The following is an 18,939-nucleotide window of genomic DNA, read 5'->3' on the forward strand; positions in this document are numbered from 1 at the left end:
TAATCCTCTAAAAATAAAATAGCAACAATGATTATCGGTATTAATAGATGGAGCCAACGACAGGTGGGTAGACCGCAATGCAAAATTATATACCTAAGTGATGATGCTTATAGTTGAAAGAGAGCCACCTAGGAGAAGCAGGGATCGAGGAGAAAATCAGTGGTGAAAGTGTTTCTAACTTTGGAAGAAGGGATATAACTGAAAAAGGGAGAAGCAAAGCTGACAATCGACCGAAAAGCATGAGGGAGTGTATTGTGTGACAACAGAATACAGTATATGCTTAAAGGTAAAATACGTCTTTAAAAATGAAATAATAAAAATATTGCATGCTTAGTTCTGTGTTTCTCTTTAGGAATTGCACGCATCTTGTACAAGACAAGCCCTACGTTGATTAAACAGCCTGATGCCACAGCACGTAAACTAAAATTAACAAACCAAAACAAATACGCCTACTCGCAGAATGAAACCCTCCACATAGAACACTCCCAACGCTAAGCACAGCATAAACTGCATATTGACAAAAATACTTGACTCATACGTGACTACAGTTTTCTTCCAATTTTGCTATTTCTTGACGATTATTTCATACCGGATATGAACACAGATTGAAATTTTTTTCGTATAGCTAGTACGCAAGAAATACTGCTGTGAAAACAGGTTACGTGAATTTTTCTCTGTCCTTTTTACAAGGAGCGATCAAAATGTTTCCGTTCGAAGGCCACACTAATAGTTTGCCTACATGTCGGTGCTTATATACTCGCATCGGAGTCGCTCTTGGTAGCGTATATGCTGCAGCAAAGCCCTCAAACGAAACTTTTTGATCGTCTCTTATATACGACTTCTTTTTTATTAATAGTATGTAGATCCATATTTCCTTTTCAGCAAATTGCATACAGGTTGACTCACCTAAAACTTGCACCACAAATATTGCGAAAAGTGAGATGGTTGTGCGGCTTTCACAGAAGGCGTTGGTAGTCAACAGATTGTGGTCATACTTAGAAAGTGTATTTTGTGTGCAAAAATACACTTTTCTAATGAGGCAATGCCTAAAGGCATTAACAAATTGAAAGTAGGGTAAATTAGAGAGTCAGTGGTGTTCGTCGCAGAATTCTAGTGCGAGTCGTTTACGAGATATCGTATTTTGGAAAGTTTCCACACCGGCGGTTGCTTGTGCTATTCAACCCGCTTAGTTGCTAGACACGATGTTATGTTTGCTTACAGTGGGCTTGTGTTCCTGGAGTGCATTCCGACTTTCTAATTAGTTAGTGTGGCAGTCCAAGCAGTACGTCGTGAGAGGACTATAGGATTTACCAATGCAAAAAAAGACGGCATTCTCATGGTGTATGAAGAGTGCATGAACAATGTTGTTCGCTCTTCTACGGTGTATGCAGCAAGATATCCCAATAGAAAACAACCATCTCGACAGTTATTTAATAACCTCTTCAACCAGTTACGAGAAAGTGCCAGTGCAACACCTAGGCAACGTAACAGAAGGAAACAAGTGACGACAAAAGAAGGGGAAATTAATGCTCTTGCTGCTGTTGCTGTTTATCCACACTTTAGTTTCCATGAAATCGCACGAGGAGGTGTCACGAGGCAGGTAAGTGTCCTACGCATTCTCCACCGACATACATTATATGTTCAAAAGTATCCGGACACCCCAAAAACATCGGTTTTTCATATTAGATGCACTGTGCTGCCACCTACTGCCAGGTACTCCATATCAACGACCTCAGTAGTCATTAGACATCGTGAGAGAGCAGTATGGGGCGAGCCGCGGAACTCATGGACTTCAAACGTGATCAGGTGATTGGGTGTTACTTGTGTCATACGTCTGTACGCGAGATTTACAAACTCCTAAAGATTCCTAGGTCCACTGTTTCCGATGTGATAGTGAAGTGGAAACGTGAAGGGACACGTACAGCACAAACGCCTACAGGCCAACCTCGTCTGTTGACTGACAGAGACTGCCGGCAGTTGAAGAGGGTGTAATGTGTAATAGACAGACATCTGTCCAGACATCCCACAGGAATTCCAAACTGCATCAGAATCCACTGCAAGTGCTATGACAGTTAGGCGGGAGGTGAAAAAACTTGGATTTCATGGCCGATACAGCTGCCACACATCACGCCGATAAAGTGCCAAACGATGCCTCCCTTGGAGTAAGGAGGGTAAACGTTGGACGATTAAACAGTGGAAAAACATTGTGTGGAGTGACCAATCATGGAACACAATGTGGCGATCCGATGGCAGGGTGTAGATATGGCGAACGCCCGGTGAACGTCATCCGCCAGCGTGTGAAGTGCCAACAGTAAAATTTGGAGGCGGTGGTGTTATGGTGAGCTCGTGTTTTTCATGGAGGGGGCTTGCACCCCTTGTTGTTTTGCATGGCACTATCACACCACAGGCCCACATTGACGTTTTAAGCACCTTATTGCTCCCCATTGTTGAAGAGCAATTAGGGGATGGCGATTGCATCTTTCAACACTATCGAGCACCTGTTCATAATGCATGGCCTGTGGTGGGGTGGTTACACGACAATAACATAGCTGTAATGGGCTGGCCTCCACAGAGTCCTGACCTGAATCCTATAAAACACCTCTGGGATGTTTGGAACGCCGACTTCGTGCCAGGCCTCTCCGACCGAGATTGATACCTCTCCTCAGCGAAGCACTTCGTGAAGAATGGGTTGCCATTCCCCAAGAAACCTTCCAGCACCTGAATGAACGTATGCCTGCGAGAGTGAATGCTGTGATCAAGGCTAAGGGTGGGCCAACACCATACTGAAATCCAGCATTACCGATGGAGGACGCCACGAACTTGTAGGTCATTTTCAGTCAGGTTTCCGGATAGTTTTGATCAAATAGTGTAGGATCCATCCCTATCACATTTCTCTCCATCAAGAGCTGCATGCAAACGTATATGAGAATAATGTTAACTTCTGCACGTGGGCATTAAGGTAGTATACTGCAGATGTATCATGTATCTTGACAAGTGATGATACCAAGTATACCAATCATGGTCAGATAAACAGGCGAAACATGCGCTGTTGACCTGTTGACAATCCCCATTGGCTTCGGCAGGTGGAACGTCAGCGTCTATAGAGTGTAAACGTGTGGTATAGGATAGTGAACCATCAGCTCATAGGCCCATTTTTCATTGACGAAACACGAAATGTGCACAAGTATCGCTGCCTTCTTATAGGCCATCTTCCACGGATGCCAGAAGACGCTCCTCTGCAGACTAGGCCGAACATGTGGTACCAACATGATGGCTGTCTAGTCAAAAATGGTTCAAAGGGCTCTGAGCACAATGCGACTTAACTTCTGAGGTCATCAGTCCCTTGAACTTAGAACTACTTAAACCTAAGGACATCGCACACATCCATGCCCGCGGCAGGATTCGAACCTGCGACCGTAGCGGTCGCGCGGTTCCAGACTGTAGCGCCTAGAACCGCTCGGCCACTCCGGCCGGCGCTGTCGAGTCCATAGCCCACGAAGTACTACAGCATGTCTTCACGAATTGTTTCTAAATCGGTGGATTGGACGCAGAGGACAGGGATTTGACGCCTGTAGACTTTTTTCTTCTGGGAAAGCTGAAAGACGCTGTCTACAAGAACATACCAATTACACCTGATGATATGCAACGACGTATTACTACAACCTGCTCGGACATCTCCGTTGAAATGCTAGCACATGTACAGCAGTTCTTCCATACCACACTGGGAGCATGTATTGCCGCTCCCGGTGTCATTTTGAACATAAACCGTGATGGTCAACTGTCTTGTTACTTGGTCAGGATCCATATAACTAGTGTATCCACTTGTGTTGTTCTTTAGTGTGTGCTACCACAGGTACTGCAGAAGTGTCGATGCGAGAACCTATCAAAATATATCTCGTAAACGACGTACACTAGTATCCTGTAACCAACACCACTGGCATTGTAATTTACCCTACTTTTAGTTTTTTAATCTCAATAGGCATTGTTCAATTTAAAAAGTGGATGTTTACTCAAAAAACACTTTCTAAGTTTTATTACAATCTATTGATTGGCAGCAATACGAGCTCTGACAATGAATCCATTCTGTGAAAACCAAAATCACACATCAATAGCACTTTCCATTTCCGCAATATTTGTGTAAACAACTATGAAACAATATTCTGTCGAATGGTTTGTGTATTTTAGGTAGGGTGTGGTGTGGTGTGCAGTATTATACAATGTGTAATCGTGTTTTCTAACATGCAAAGCCCACTGCGTAAAAGCTAGTTTAAATTACTTGTGACAGCATCAACTATGCAAATACTTAACGATGGATGCATAAATATCTGAGTAAGCATAACAAAAATAGATTGAATTCAGATGTTAGCAGAGGACGAGGCTCCGCTAGATTAAACTGTCAAATGACGCTACCATCCTGTCAACGTCAGAGTCATGAAGTGACGGTGTGGTGCCGTGCTGTTGACGGCTGGTGTGAATCTCACTATTTGAAATTCATGGCTGTATATATTCTTGTGACGTGATGTAATGCCCAACATAAACCGACCTTTTGGCTAGTCCATAAGTAAAGGATTTGTTGAAACGAAGACTACTTTGAACAACACACTGCTATTAGTTAGCCAATCTATGCATCCTGGAAACGGACTCCGAAAAATCATCGAGTTTAAAATGAAACAGCTCCACATGTCTATACAGAAAGAATTTCATTTTTAATGTTTGTAGCTAGTAAAACAATACAAAGTATTTCATAGCCATGTTAAAGTTGAGTTCTACCATTACAATCAAGGGTAGTGTATGTTTCCTCTATCTCGCATTATTTCTGAGTGTAAACCTAGAAAGTAACATCAAAACTTATTTTTATCCAGATTTGGTGAACAGGTGGCAGCTTCAGACATTGTTTGTGTATGCTCATGCACATTATTGTTGACCTGTTAACGTGTTTGTGTCTTTTAGTACATGGTATTAAAAACTGCACTTCTCTACATTTTGCTTAGGCTGGATATCCAGAGGAAGATTGCCTCACCCATAATGGGACGCTCCCGGAAGATACGGGGTCATCGTAGGCAGCTCTCTGACCCTAAAATACACCCGCCATTTTCGCCCATCAAGGAAGACGGAGACCTGGAAAGTGATTACGACAGGGTAATGATGGGCTTCTAATACTTAGGCATATCATATGTTTTATTGTAATGAGATAAGGATTATTAGCTATAATAGTTTTACAAACAGCCTTCACTTCTTTTTTCGTAAAAAACTTACATAACACAGTAAATAAATAAATAAAACTTTCATAACGTACTAAAATAAAGAAGGAATAAACAGGATTATTACAAATAGCTGAACTGGTTTCACTAATGAATCGTAGCTGTGTTTTTTGACATAACATTACAGACCATTTTTAGTCATATGGATAATTTTAATGTTTTTGTGGCTTGTGGTCGTTGTAGTCTCTCCCTCTTTAGATGTAACGAATTCACACCAATTTTTTGAAGACATTACAGCCCACAGCCCATAATTCTGGTAGGTATTCTGATAAAGTTGGCACAAAGACTGAATCTTTCAAGTAGCCCCCCCCCCCCCCGTTCTCCCCAAAAAAGTGAAGTTTATGAACGTGGAAGTCCTGTCAGGAATATCTGATCGTTGTTCCTACCACAGTCAATCCATTGGTTTTCCCGTGTCGTTTTCCAGTGAAGAACCATCCTGTTGGTAGATGAAGTTCACGTCATGTCAAGCTATACGTGTCCCACAGTTGTTTATTCCTTCAAGAAAATAAAAACAAACCCTAAACTTTAAACTGTAAGATCGCATACAACATATTTACTTTTGGTGAGCCGTGAACATGCTGCTCAATACGGCGGGATGTGTTTGTGCCCCAGATTCGCATACTGAGTCCGATCACAGTACTTAGTGAAGTGGTAGTAGTTAAGACGCTGGACCAACATTCAGAAGGAGCGGGCTTTCTTTTATTCATTGTAACAATCTTTAAAAAGTTTGTTCATCGTTAAAGATATTTTTTTTTCCAAAAGCTGTTCCATTCGTGTCAAAACCTCAAAGCGAATCGCTATGTATTCTGGCATAGGAGCTTCTAGCGATTACAGGCGAAGGGGGTTCTGTTTCAGAAGCTTGCGTAAGATCTTTTAAACGTTAGATTAAAGAATGTTTAGATCACTTTCTCTGGCTGTTGACTTTTGCACCGAGCGAGGTGGCGCAGTGGTTAGCAGATTGGACTCGCATTCGGGAGGACGGCGGTTCAAACCCGCGTCTGGCCGTCCTGATTTAGGTTTTCCATGATTCACCTAAATCGCTTCAGGCAAATTCCGGGATGATTCCTCTCAAAGAACACGTTCGATTTCCTTCCCTATTTTCCCTGCCTCTAATGCCCTCGTTGTCCAAGGTTCGTTAAACACTAACCTCCTCCTCCTCCTCTACTTTTGCAGCTCTTTAGGAAATTTGCTGTTCCACCCTCAACCATTTCTTCAGTCACTAACAGCGGGCCCGTCGATTTTTCCTTACAGAGGAATCATTCCCTGAAAATTGCTCGAAGTTTCGTCCAATAGAGTTAGCTTTTGGTGCGTCATTGTGAAATCAAGTTCATAAGTGGCGCATTACAATAACAGAATGATGCAAATTAAATTAAAAATCGAACGTCTTCTCAGCACCTGTATCCATCTTTAGTAATTGCTAACTACTGCGCTTTGGTGGAAAAAAGTGGAAAATAGCTCAACAAAAAAACTGCTTTTATTGTAGCTGTGAAATCAGTGCAGTCATGTGTAATAACCTTGTACCGTATACTTAGAGTTGTTTTATCAAAACTGACATGTGTTTCAGGGGTACCTTGGCTACTTACACCCAAGTCTGAAGCCTCCATACAAAGCTTACGAATATGAGTCTATTGACGACACTGGGAGACGAGCCGAGTGGGACCCATCCCAGTCCTACCTCGCGTCTTCATATGCTGCGGCCGGCGGAGCCCTCAGGGAAACTGCCATCAACAGCGTTCTGGACGAGGACCGCTACATCACCAACTCTAGGTGAATAAAGCTGCCACCTGTTGGCACGAGCTTGCTTTAAACTTTCGAGCTTATACCCTTAAAAAAGAAAGCATTCCCAATCTACTTTATTTTTTGAGATGTGGAGGATGAGACTAAATCTGATGAGATTAAATCTGTAGGCATTCTCCAGAACAACAGCCTCCTCATTCGTAGACAGTATGCCAAAAAATTTAACGCGGATTAACCACACCCTTTCAGATGTTGTTCATCGTCTCCTGCAGCAGATTCTGCTTCCGTAAACTTTTGGAAACAGAAGTTCCACTCCTCCTCTTAACTGTCTTTATTTTATTTACGTACATTTAACTTTTTAGATACTAGATTCGGGTTCGCTGAGCAACTCTCAATCGCACATTCTTGTACACAGATTGACAAAAAAGTGAACCACACAGAAGGAGAGGAGGAAACGAAATTAACTTTACGCATTAATTCAGTGATTTCAAAATCGAATTAAATTTACAAACAACTTTTCTGTATGACCCCACTTATCAATATGAGGTAACACCCACCCTGACCTTGATGCTTGCACTAATTCGAGTGAAAAGTCTGCCATAAAGCCGTTGTATCCATATCTGAGGCAAATTGGCCCAGTACCACGAATACTGATACTGGGACAGAGTTGACGACCGAGCTGGTCCCAAACGTGTTCTATCTGGGACAGATCTGAGGATCTTGTTCGAAATAAGAGTACCTCAACATCACACAGACAGTTCACAGAGATGCGTAACATGTGTGGACGAGCGTTGCCCTTTCGAAAAATGGCACCATGATATTGCAGAATGTTCGAGACGCATCGCTGTGCCGTCAGAGTTCCCTCAATCAGAACCAGCTGTCACATGAAGTCAAATCCGATGGTTGCCCATACCGTGACGCCAGAAGTAGTATCGCTGTGTCTCTCCAAAACAATGGAAGAATGAGACCTCCTACCAGATCGTGGCCATACTCGCCGATGGTGCAGAACGGTGATTTATTGCTGAACGCACTGTGACGCTGTTAATCAGCAGTCCGCGCTTCCCAGTTATTGCACCACTCCCATTTCAGCCCCTTGCGTTGTGGTATTAACAGCAGCCAACGCTTAGACCAGTAATCCCCTACTCCGGCTGCTGCAATTCTCTGGCCAACACTGTAGGATGACACAGGACGTTGAAGGGACTCCATTACTCTCGCTCTTGGACGACAGGTGTAGATGTGACGTTATGATGTGCTCGGTGATCTTCCGTTGTGATGGTCAGGCGTGTTCGACTTGAACCTTGCCATCGTGTGATTGCCATCGCGTTGCCTTGCAGTCCGACATCGGACCACTGTCACATCAGAATGCTCATAAATCCGGACATTGCACCATTCGACCAGCTGGCCAAATGGAGACCCGAAATGAGGCCCTTTTCTAATTCTATAACGTGCTGATAATGCTTTCTCGTACGAGAATGCGGCATCTCCGTGTTCACCGTGACCACTCAAAAGCTGACACTGTTCATGCTTTTTATGTACTCTACGAGGCCTGGCAACACTAAGCAGGAAGCAATACTAATGTACTCTGATGGCCTTTCTGCCTGTCACAGAAATTTACTATTCATTTAGTACCCGCCGTTAGTTTGTACATGTACAAAATTACGTTGACATCCGACTAAGTCTTTTGCGTGCTTCACTCTTTTTGTCAGACAGTGTATATAGACAAGCTGTCGAGCTAGAATCTGGCATCTACATTGGTCGCAGCATAACTGTGGAATTTCAGTTTCCAAAAAGTCCTTTATTAGTTATGGACCCACAAGTAGAAACCTCCTTCGAAAGTAATAGAGATCGTTGAAAATTTCGTTGACCTGTGCTTGTGGATCAAGGTAGAGACAGCAGAATCGTAAAAATGCACATGAAAGGCAGAGAGTGCAGCAGGAATGTACAATTCGACAGTCTTTTTTTATTTAGTTTTAATTAATGTAAGAAGTAAGCACACAGGACAAAAAATTAGTCATCCCCCAGAGACATGAGCGCCACTGGCCTTGATAATGTTCTCAGTTTGGAGAGTAAAAGAGCCCTTAAGTTTCTTTAAATATGTGATATCCAGCTGAAGTCAATCGTTGATGGTTAGATCCTGCGGAGCTACCAGACAGCGAGAATGTTGACTTTAAGGTTTCACTCAATGTCCGAAATAATTCTAGATATATTATTTGAGATTAAGGTAGTCGGTTAGTCGCAAGTGATGGCGGCTTATTCATTGCTGTAAAGAATTGGATAATATTTAGCAAGGTTATCACAGGTTCCGATTCTCGGTACAGTTAAGCGTCAAAGATCGGTCAAAAATGGTAATCGGATGCTTTTTTAGCTCGCCAATGGCAGGATATGTATTGGCAGAGCGCTTCAGAGAGAACTTAAAAAACATCGTTAATAACTTCTCTGATCATGCTGTTGTAACAGGATGTGACTTCAGCCTGCCGGGTACAGATTGAATGCTATCATAACTGGTGCCAGAGATAGGGATTCGTGAGACATTATTGTGAATGTCTTGTCCGAAAATTACTTCGAGCAGAATCAGAGAACCAACTCGTGAAGGTGAGGTATCAGACCTCCTAACAACAAATAGACCTGAACTTATCGAACCAGTTAACGTAGAGGAAGATATCAGTGATCATAAGGCTGTGACAGCAACTATTACTACGGGTATTAAAAGGAATGTTCAAAGAGGTAGGAAAATATTTTTACTTAGCGAGAGTGACCGTATACAAATTGAAGTGCATCTGAGTAGTCAACATCAAATATTCAATGCTGAGAACAAATATGTGCAGCACAAATGGAAAAAAATGAAAAGCATTGTTCAGTATGCCTTAGACAAGTATGTTGTCAGCAATGTCTTAAGGTATGGAAAGACCCACTGTGGTTTAACAGCCGTCTTAGAAAACTGCTACGTAACAAAGATAGCTTCATCGCAGATTCAAGATGCCAAAACCTCGCTGACAAACAAAAGCTGAGCGAAGCGAAAATGAGCGTTAGGAGAGCTATAAGATAAGCAAGTATACGGTGACTTTGAAAGTAAGATTTTGTCAACTGATCAGAATAAAAATCCCGAGAGGTTTTGATGTTACGTAAAATCAGTAAGCGGTTCAAAATCCTCTATTCATTCACTCAGTGAACTTACTGGCACTGAAACGGAAGATAACAGAGATAAGGCCGAAATAGTGAATTCTAGATTCGGCAATTGTTTCACTGTGGAATGCGGAAGATCTTAACTCGGTCAATCCTTTCAGTCATCGTACGATCGTGGAAATGGCAGATATTGAGCTAATCCTATCACGCAATTGAAAAGCAACTACAGTTTGGTAGTGGAACGGCCTGAGGACGGGATGAGATACCTGTAACAGCCTACATACGTTATGCAAAAGAACTTGCTCCTCTTCTAGCAGCAGTTTATCGCAAATCGCTGGAGTGACGATGGGTACCTACCGACTAGAGCAAAGCACAGGTCATTCCCGTTTTCAAGAAGTGTCGCAGGGCAGATGCACATGCCTGTAATTATAGGCCTATATCGTTGACGTCAGTCTGTTGTAGAATTGTGACACATGCTTTATTCTCAAGAATTATGATGTTTTTGAAGAACAAAAACGTCCTCTGTAAAAATTAACACGGATTCCGCAAACAGCTCGCTTGCTCTGTTCCTCCGTGAACTCCATAGCGCTGTAGACAACGGCGCTCAGGTTGACGCCGTGTTGCTTGACTTCAGCCGTCAGTGAAAAAAAAGAGCTTACCGAGTATCGGACCAGGTTTGCAACTGGATTCAAGACTTCTTTGTAGACAGAACTCAACACGTCGCTCTTATCGGAAATAAATCAAAAGATGTAAAGATAATTTCTGGATTACGCCGAGGAAAGGTGTTTGAACCATTACTATTTACAATTATATAGATGACCTAGTAGAAAGTACTGGCAAATCTTCCAGACTGTTGGCAGATGATGCGGTTTCCTACAAGAAAGTAGCAACGCCAGAACAAAGTAACAATTTGCGGATTGATGTGCAGAGGACTGATAACGGTGTAGGCTCTGGCAGTTGGCCCTGAACGTAAATAAATGTAAAATACTGCGCATGCATAGGAAAAGAAATCCACTACTATACGACAACACTGTTGATGTCTAATTGCTGGAAGCAGTATCTACCGTAAAATATCTACGAGTAGCTACACAGAGGGACCTTAAGTGGAATGAACACACGAAACAAATAGTAGGAAAAATAGGTGCCAGATTCATATCAAAGATCTTAAGGAAACGTAACTCAACCGAAAAGAAAGTGGCTTACAAGGCGCTTGTTCGACAGGTTCTTGACTGTTACTCATGAATCTTGGACCCTTACTAGGTAGGACTGATAGAAGAGATCGGAAAGATGCTACAAAGAGCGGCGCCTTTAGTCATTGTGTCGTTGGGTTGGTGCCATTGCGTTACACAGATGCTCAAGAAACTCCAGTGGCAGGCTCCACGAGAAACTGAGTGCATCACGAAGAGGTTTACTATTGAAATATAGAGAGAGTATCACCCGGCAAGAGTCAGACAGTGCACGACTTTCTCCCGAATGCATCTCGAGAAATGACGACGACGAGAAAATTCGAGTAATTAAAAATAATACAGAGGTGTACCGACAGTCATTTCTCCTGCGCGTCATTCGCGAGTAAGACAGGAAAGGGGGATCAGTTAGTGGTACCAGAAATACCCTCCGCCACATACCATTAGGTGGCTTGCAGGGTAATGATGTAGATACGTGATGACTTGCTGCCTGGTAGCAATCCTACTCAATCTCTAACGACCAGTGTACTCTTTAGGGGATAACTAAGATTTTGTTACGTGGTGCAGTAACAGACTTTTGTTGCCTTTCACACATGTGCACACATATATGTGCACTACAATAGTGTTCCATGAATACATAACCTTAAAGATGTAATTCGAATTCTCTATTTTAGTTTGTTAATGAAATTACTTTGCTAACGAAAACATGAGCTGTATTTCTAAAATACTGACTGGTGCATACATAATTAACCGGCATACTGATTACAGTGCCAGGGAAACACTACTTCTGCTGGATTCACCCTTCACCCGTACACTGCTGCAGAAAGATGCTGGGAATTTATACTGGCCTTTTGCGTCGTAGAAAATTCTAGTAAATAGTAACATGTTTCTTAATGGTCTTCCAGGTATTTAGCAGCTGAAATTTTCTTTTTTTCTATACTGAAGAGATGAATTTTGCTCTCTCTAGAATTAGAAATACTCTATTTTCTTTGAAAACTCATAAAGCATCGTGCATATTTGCAAACAACAGTAAAGTACTGTCATTAGCTGATGAAGTAAAATGTGTTTAGTTTTGTAGGGCAGGTAGTTCAGAAATCGCAGTGACCGGGCAAAAGTCATGGGATAGTCATCTAAAATCACTTCTAACCACTTACACATTGCCCAAACGTGGCAACTCACTGTGTCATAGATTCAACAAGTTTATACGAGACCAGTGGAGAATTATTGAGCCATGCCATTTCAATAGCTGACACATCTACCTGGTATATGGAATGGATAGATATTTCTGTTTGCGCGTGAATGTGTTTATGCCTCATTAGTGGGATGGGGAAGGGATTAAATTTTGTGACAGCATCCAACTCGCATCTCATCAGTGCACGAATTGTAGACCGTCACTCTTGTACGTAACCACAGTGGCTCATGGGCAAGCAGACTTAATGATTTCATGTTATCTGTGACAAAACAAGAGCTGGATATGACCTAAAACGATCACCGTCCTGAATAAGCTTATGTGTTCGAATTAAAATATCAAGGGTACAGGTAATGTCCTCCTTGTCCTGTGGCATTCTTATGGATCTCGTGCTCGCGCACCCCATGGAAGCTGGTGAAGGGCCCTCTATTCAGTCAGCTGCACATCTGGTGTCTAAAAAAAAAGTATTTACGCCCTGAGGCCCAGAGGATGACTCGATGCCTCCAGGGCGCCATGTGATCTTCTGCCTTATGCCGTCATTAGTATGCGGTGTGGAAGAACATGGGGCTAGCACGTCATTCTGCCGGCTTTCTACACCTATGGCCCGCTACTTCTCAGTAGTTCCCGATTTGATCTCATCTCGTTCAAATGCTCTAACCAACCAATCTTAGTAGCCCTGAGATTTGAACCATGTTCTTCGCTTGGCAGTAAGACACCTGACCACTCAGCTGTGGAGGTGGAGACATCTGGGAGCTGCTATGTGAAATTTTGTGGTACGACAGGAATGTCGGCGATTCAAATTTCCATCCGTCCATGCAGATATAGGTTTTCTGTCGTTTCCCTAAATCGCTTAGGACGAATGCCGACTTAGTTCCTCCGATCTATGCTTGTGCTCTTTCTCTACAACGGGACATTGCACCTTAATCTTTCCTTTTTGTACCCAACTTGCGGTGACACGTCATCCAATGTTGCTTGTCGACGGTTTAAAACCAATCTCGACAGCAGCTGACGGTCACAGTCACGAAGATGTTATTGAATCTTTCGTTCCTTCGACGAGTGACTTGCTGTATTGGTTAAACACTACTCTCCAATTCAGGAAGAACAGGGCTCAAATTCCTCTCCAGCAACCCTGATTTGGAAGTTCTCCACGCTTGTTATAACTCGTTTCAGGCAAATGTTGCGACTAGTTCTTAGACAGACCACAACCGATATCCTGCCCTGTCCTCAAGCTCCGTCTGCGATGAGCTCATTGCCCTGTCCCACTCTTTCTTCCTTCAGCACTCTGCCACTGTGGGTGACGATGCCTGCTAGTTCAACATTCACGGCACACACATGACACTGTTGATCGATGGACGCTCATTGCTCGCACAACTTCGAAGGAAAGTAGTCTCCGCCGAGCAGCACTCACCGCTGTGGCCCGTTACAATTCCTAAATTTCTTGACACAAGCAAATCAGTTTGTCTTCTCTGGATGGCAGCAATCCTCTGAGAGACATTTGTGTTTCCACAAACCATTCAGCATCGTATAAAACTGAAAGGGAGCGTCACGGTTGCTATCCCATGACATTTGTCCTGATAGTGTACACAGTTACACATATGACATGTCGTCCACAGGTCAGACAAGGAAATGACAAGTCGTCAAAGCGTCACCTCCTGGATCTCGCCTAGGATGACATGAGACTACTGCATTGCTGCAACCTTGCCTTCACTCCGCTGTGGGAGAGAGAGGGGAAGTTGGGGGAGGGGCAGAATCGGGAGCAGAGCCACTTGAGTATAATGTCACTGAAGGCATGGGATTTCAAAACGGAACCGGTAGTCTCGAAGCAGAAGCGTGTGCAAAATTATCTTTATTGTAACACGACATTTTTACAAGATTTCTTCTCCGTGACATGAGTCGTCATTATATCGTACAAAATTAAGAATTTCGTATTACAATTTAAGCTTCGGAATCTTGAGAAAAATATAAAATATAAAATATAGAGGCATAAGTGTAAGAAACAACACCCTGTTAGAGTAATTCTGGTGGAATATCGAGACAAACCAACTCCTCTTGCGACTTATTTCAGAACGGGAATAAAATCGCAGAATTAGCTGATACCACTACAAAGGAGAATATCGACTTGATAAACATGTTTTTGTGCCCCTGGTGAAAGCCGACTTTGTAGGATTAAATATCTTTCTTTTCTTTCTTCTTTTAGGAAGTGGGAGAAGTTAGTTTAATAAGAAAAAGAGGTATCCTGTCTGTTCAGTCGAATTATTAATCTAATTTGATATTATTGCTTTACGATAAACTACAAATAAAACAATTCCAGCGAAGCTCATTTTTATGCCTCCTTACTCACCGTTCCTTTCTGCTCGATAGCGACATATTGAGAAATTGGATCCCGACCTAAATCTGTGAGTTGTGAAAGAATCTGCTGTAGCCTTAGCCGTCGTTCACGAGACTGGAGCGCCTCCGCCTCCTTACAGATGCATCTCTCCATTGTTCGCGCTCAACTTCCCTAACATGATTCTACTTGTAGCAGCTGACATTTTCGCTACCACTACCGTCGGTGTACAACGTTTGAGTAAAGGTTCTACTGTCAATCGTCTTGCTACTTCTTACAGAGCGACTATTATCGCTTGAAAGTGGTTGATTATGTTATTTTCTTCGCTCGTTACTCATTTATTCGAGTTTAATATTAATTGCTGACATTATGGTCTCTTAACGTTTCGGTCTGCCATTTTTTTCTAATGTAGTATAATTTTCATTTCCCCATTCCAGTTCTGTTCTTGGACTACTTCACCGATCTTCGCTCCTTTTTTGCTCTTAATTAAAGCCCCTTCTATTCTCTTAGTTGCCATAGATTTTTGTCAGTATTATACCACTTAGTTGATTTGTTATTCAACATGCTAATGCACTGCTGGTTACAAAGTGAAAAGAAGCAAAAATTCATCAAGTTAGAGTTAAATAGATCACCAGTTAGTAAAAGATTAAGGCTTTGAGACCAGTATAGAGAAAGCACAGACGGGTCATGGATATTAAGTCTTCCTGTTCCATCAGTTCTATGCAAGAAACTTTCATCTACTCTCTCGCCTCATAAAATCACAAGCATAGCATTAAAGCCTACATACAAGTATCTTAGTCACCCTCACTATATGGATTCATTCGAGACACCATTTCACAAAAGACTGGAGCCATTGTGATCGAAGAAGCAAGGAAGAAAGGACGGACGGAAGACAAACTTAACATCTTGCAGACATCGAGGTCATTACCAACGAATCACTTGCTCAAATGAGCAAGAATTAGTAATGAAATCGGCTGTGACCTCTTTGGAGGAGGCATTTGGATTTTCGCTTGAAGTAAAGTACGGGAAAGATGTAAAACCTAAATCCGTGTCCTATGCTGTAATCGCTACACTGCCTTGCTGAGTGATGAACAAAGGCTGACGACAGCTGAACAGCTTTCCGGTACCTAGCCAGCAATGCCACGCCATTTCTACACCTTCTGATAGCAACATCATAAAGAGAATGGAGAGTGGCGAGATATCCGTATTTTATTGGTGTGTTTTGATGTTAACAATGCTGAGAATCCGACTGTCTGCAGGTACATCTACATTTGCAGATACGAGTATACCCTGGGAACCATAGTGAAGTGCATGGCACAGGCTACATCCTACTGTACCGGTTACTGGGCTTTTCCCCGTTCCATTCGCGTATGGAGTGCGGGAAAAATGATCATTTAAATGCTTTTGTGCGTGCTGTAATTAATCTAATCGTATCCTGACGAGCGATGTGTACGGGGGTTGTAGTATGTTTACAGAGTCATTATTTAAAGCTGGATCTTGAAACTTTGACAGTGGACTTTCTCGGGATAGTTTCCGCTTATCTTCAAGAGCCTGCCGGTTCATTTGTTTCAGCACCTCAGTAATACTCTCCCAAGGGTCAAACAATCCTCTGGCCGTTCGCCGACGCAGACAGGATCTCTTCTTACAGACAGTTACCATACAGGGAACAGTGTGCATACGCTACGGCCAGGAGAACTTCCCTTGGTGGGGCACACATACGGTGTTGATATTAACGAAAACTGGCTTTTATTGTTATGGTATACACTGTGCAATAGCGTAAATAAAGTGCCTATTTTATCTGAGGATTAGTTGGTTTCATATGCGGTTTTATGAAGTTGTGCATAAATTTTAATACCGTACCGTCATTAAATTCTTGGTTATGGTTATTTATCGCCATTGGAAATTTATCCACACTTGGTGAATGTTTATAAGGAGTCCCCTGCCTGACTAAATTCAGACGTGACCACCCTTCTCTTGAATGTGATTGACATGAATGATGTCCCAAACCACGGCGAAAATGGGTGAGACCGTTTTGAACGACCGGCAGTACAGGTCGAGTGAAACATCTGACGCCATAGACATTCCAATATAAGCAGTACAGAACACTTTACACGAAAAATTATCTGTAAGAAAGTGTGTAAGACCTGGAATGAATTTATTGAATACTGATCATTCGGGAGGACGATTCAAACCATCGTTTGGCCATCAGATTTAGGTTTTCCGTCATTTCCCTAAATCGCTCCAGAAAATGCCGACATGGTTCCTTTGAAAGGGAATGGCCGATTTCCTTCCCCATCATTGACAGAATCCGAGCTTGTACGTCGTTTCTATGACCTCGATGTCAACTGGACGTTAAACCCAATCTTCCTTCCTACCTGACCAAAAACGAATGTGAAAAAACTTTTTTCTGCTATATTTTGACCCTTTATAAAGAATGAAACTGATTCTTAGCGCCGATTTTCTGCTGTGGATAAGAACCAGAAACGAAAAAGCAATGGGTACAAGCCGATATCCCCTCACCAAAGAGGAGCCATAAAAATTACGGGCAGTGTTTTCTGACTTCCAAAAGCAGTTCCTTATTGATTAACTTGGAAATAGTAAAACAATAAATGGCGAGTAATACGTAAGTCTTCGGCACTAACTGCGCGGTAAAGACAAAAAGACGCCTGAACTGCAAAAGGAAGAAATCATACTTCGTCAGGACTCCTAGAAAGATGCTTTGGCGCTCACTTTACCACCCTCTGACTTCCTTTGCTTCCTACACGCAAAGAGAGTGGTGACTGGAAGAAACGTTTTGTATCCAACAAAGGGGTTATGACAACCTTAGATACAGGTACCTTGCTAACTTTACAAAATCATGTTTTCTGTGATGGAATCTATTCACTCGCTAAAATTTTGTGGAAGTGCATTAATCAAAAAGAAAACTACGTAGAAAAATTAGCGCATTTTTTGACATAGTCCATCATTGCCTAGCATAGAAATTGTCTGTCGCTTAACCCTCATTCTTGAAGACGCTGTCCTGGAAAGATGAGGACCCCGCAACATTTATCAGCAAGCGATTGCATCATAACTACATAGTGAAGATCTAACTTAATAACTGAGAATAAAGCTCTGTGAATCGTTAAAATGTGGCCTTAATAACGATGCAACGTTTAAAGGATCCTGCTACGGTCGTACGTTGGAATCCTGCCTCGGGCATGGATGTGTGTGATGTCCTTAGGTTAGTTAGGTTTAAGTAGTTCTAAGTCTAGGGGACTGATGACCTCAAGTGTTAAGTCCCATAATGCTTAGAACCATTTGAACCATTTAAAGGGCCCTCTGTCCCAGGAGTGCGTTGTCATTCTCAATAATTTAGAAGTCAACTATGAAACAACTCATTGACAGTAAATGTTCGAAATACACTGACTGTCTAGCAAAACCAAAATCCAATTAAAATAAAATACGTAGAAAAGATTGGTACTTTTGACAAAGAATTAGGAGGTAACTTAGTCTAAGCTGTCTATGCAGTATAAAAGAAAATGTACAAGTTATGTACTTTAGGACACTTCTTTTCCAAAAAAGAACATCTTACACACACGCAGACGAAATGTATTCTTGTACTGGTACAGGACTGTACCTACTGTTGTTTTTTTTCATTATTTCAGTTATTTTCGTGTGCAAAGAAAGGAGTTCATTTTGCTTGAAGTGACTTGTAACTTTCCGCACAAACTATAACACACTACACACGACCGGCACACTTTTACCTCTGGGAAAGGTTATTGTCAAGTACTATTCGTACCGGTAATACATAATTATGAAAGTAACGAATATGAAGCTGGCAGGCTCTCGTTGTCAAAGAAAGAAACTCAAAAAAGTATCTTCCAAAATTGCAATGAATGTACCAACTGAAGATGTGAGTAGCAGCTTCAATTCGTGAGCAAGAATGGCTACTTCAGTAACAACGATACTCCATGTTTGCAATCTTTTTGCGGTTTCAGAAGAGCGTTATGATATTAGAGAAACGTTCCGAAGGTAATGGTATGTATCTGTACGATGATGGCACAAACTCTCAAGTGAAGTCGTGAGAATGTAAGCTAATCGCAATTATACCTCTCTGTAAACACAAGATCGATGGATGAC

General features: G+C 42.2%; 1 protein-coding gene across 1 annotated transcript in view; it reads left to right on the top strand.

Annotated features, from left to right (window-relative positions):
- LOC126298156 (histone-lysine N-methyltransferase 2D-like) overlaps nucleotides 1-18,939 on the top strand; it is a 989,658-nt gene that overhangs the window by 959,171 nt on the left and 11,548 nt on the right. Inside the window, exons 18-19 of the mRNA XM_049989466.1 lie at nucleotides 4,992-5,139; nucleotides 6,826-7,028. Coding sequence (XP_049845423.1) covers nucleotides 4,992-5,139; nucleotides 6,826-7,028 — 351 coding nt within the window. The remainder of the gene's footprint in view (nucleotides 1-4,991; nucleotides 5,140-6,825; nucleotides 7,029-18,939) is intronic.

Source organism: Schistocerca gregaria, chromosome X (assembly GCF_023897955.1).
Source record: "Schistocerca gregaria isolate iqSchGreg1 chromosome X, iqSchGreg1.2, whole genome shotgun sequence".
Classification (NCBI taxonomy): Eukaryota; Metazoa; Arthropoda; class Insecta; order Orthoptera; family Acrididae; genus Schistocerca; species Schistocerca gregaria.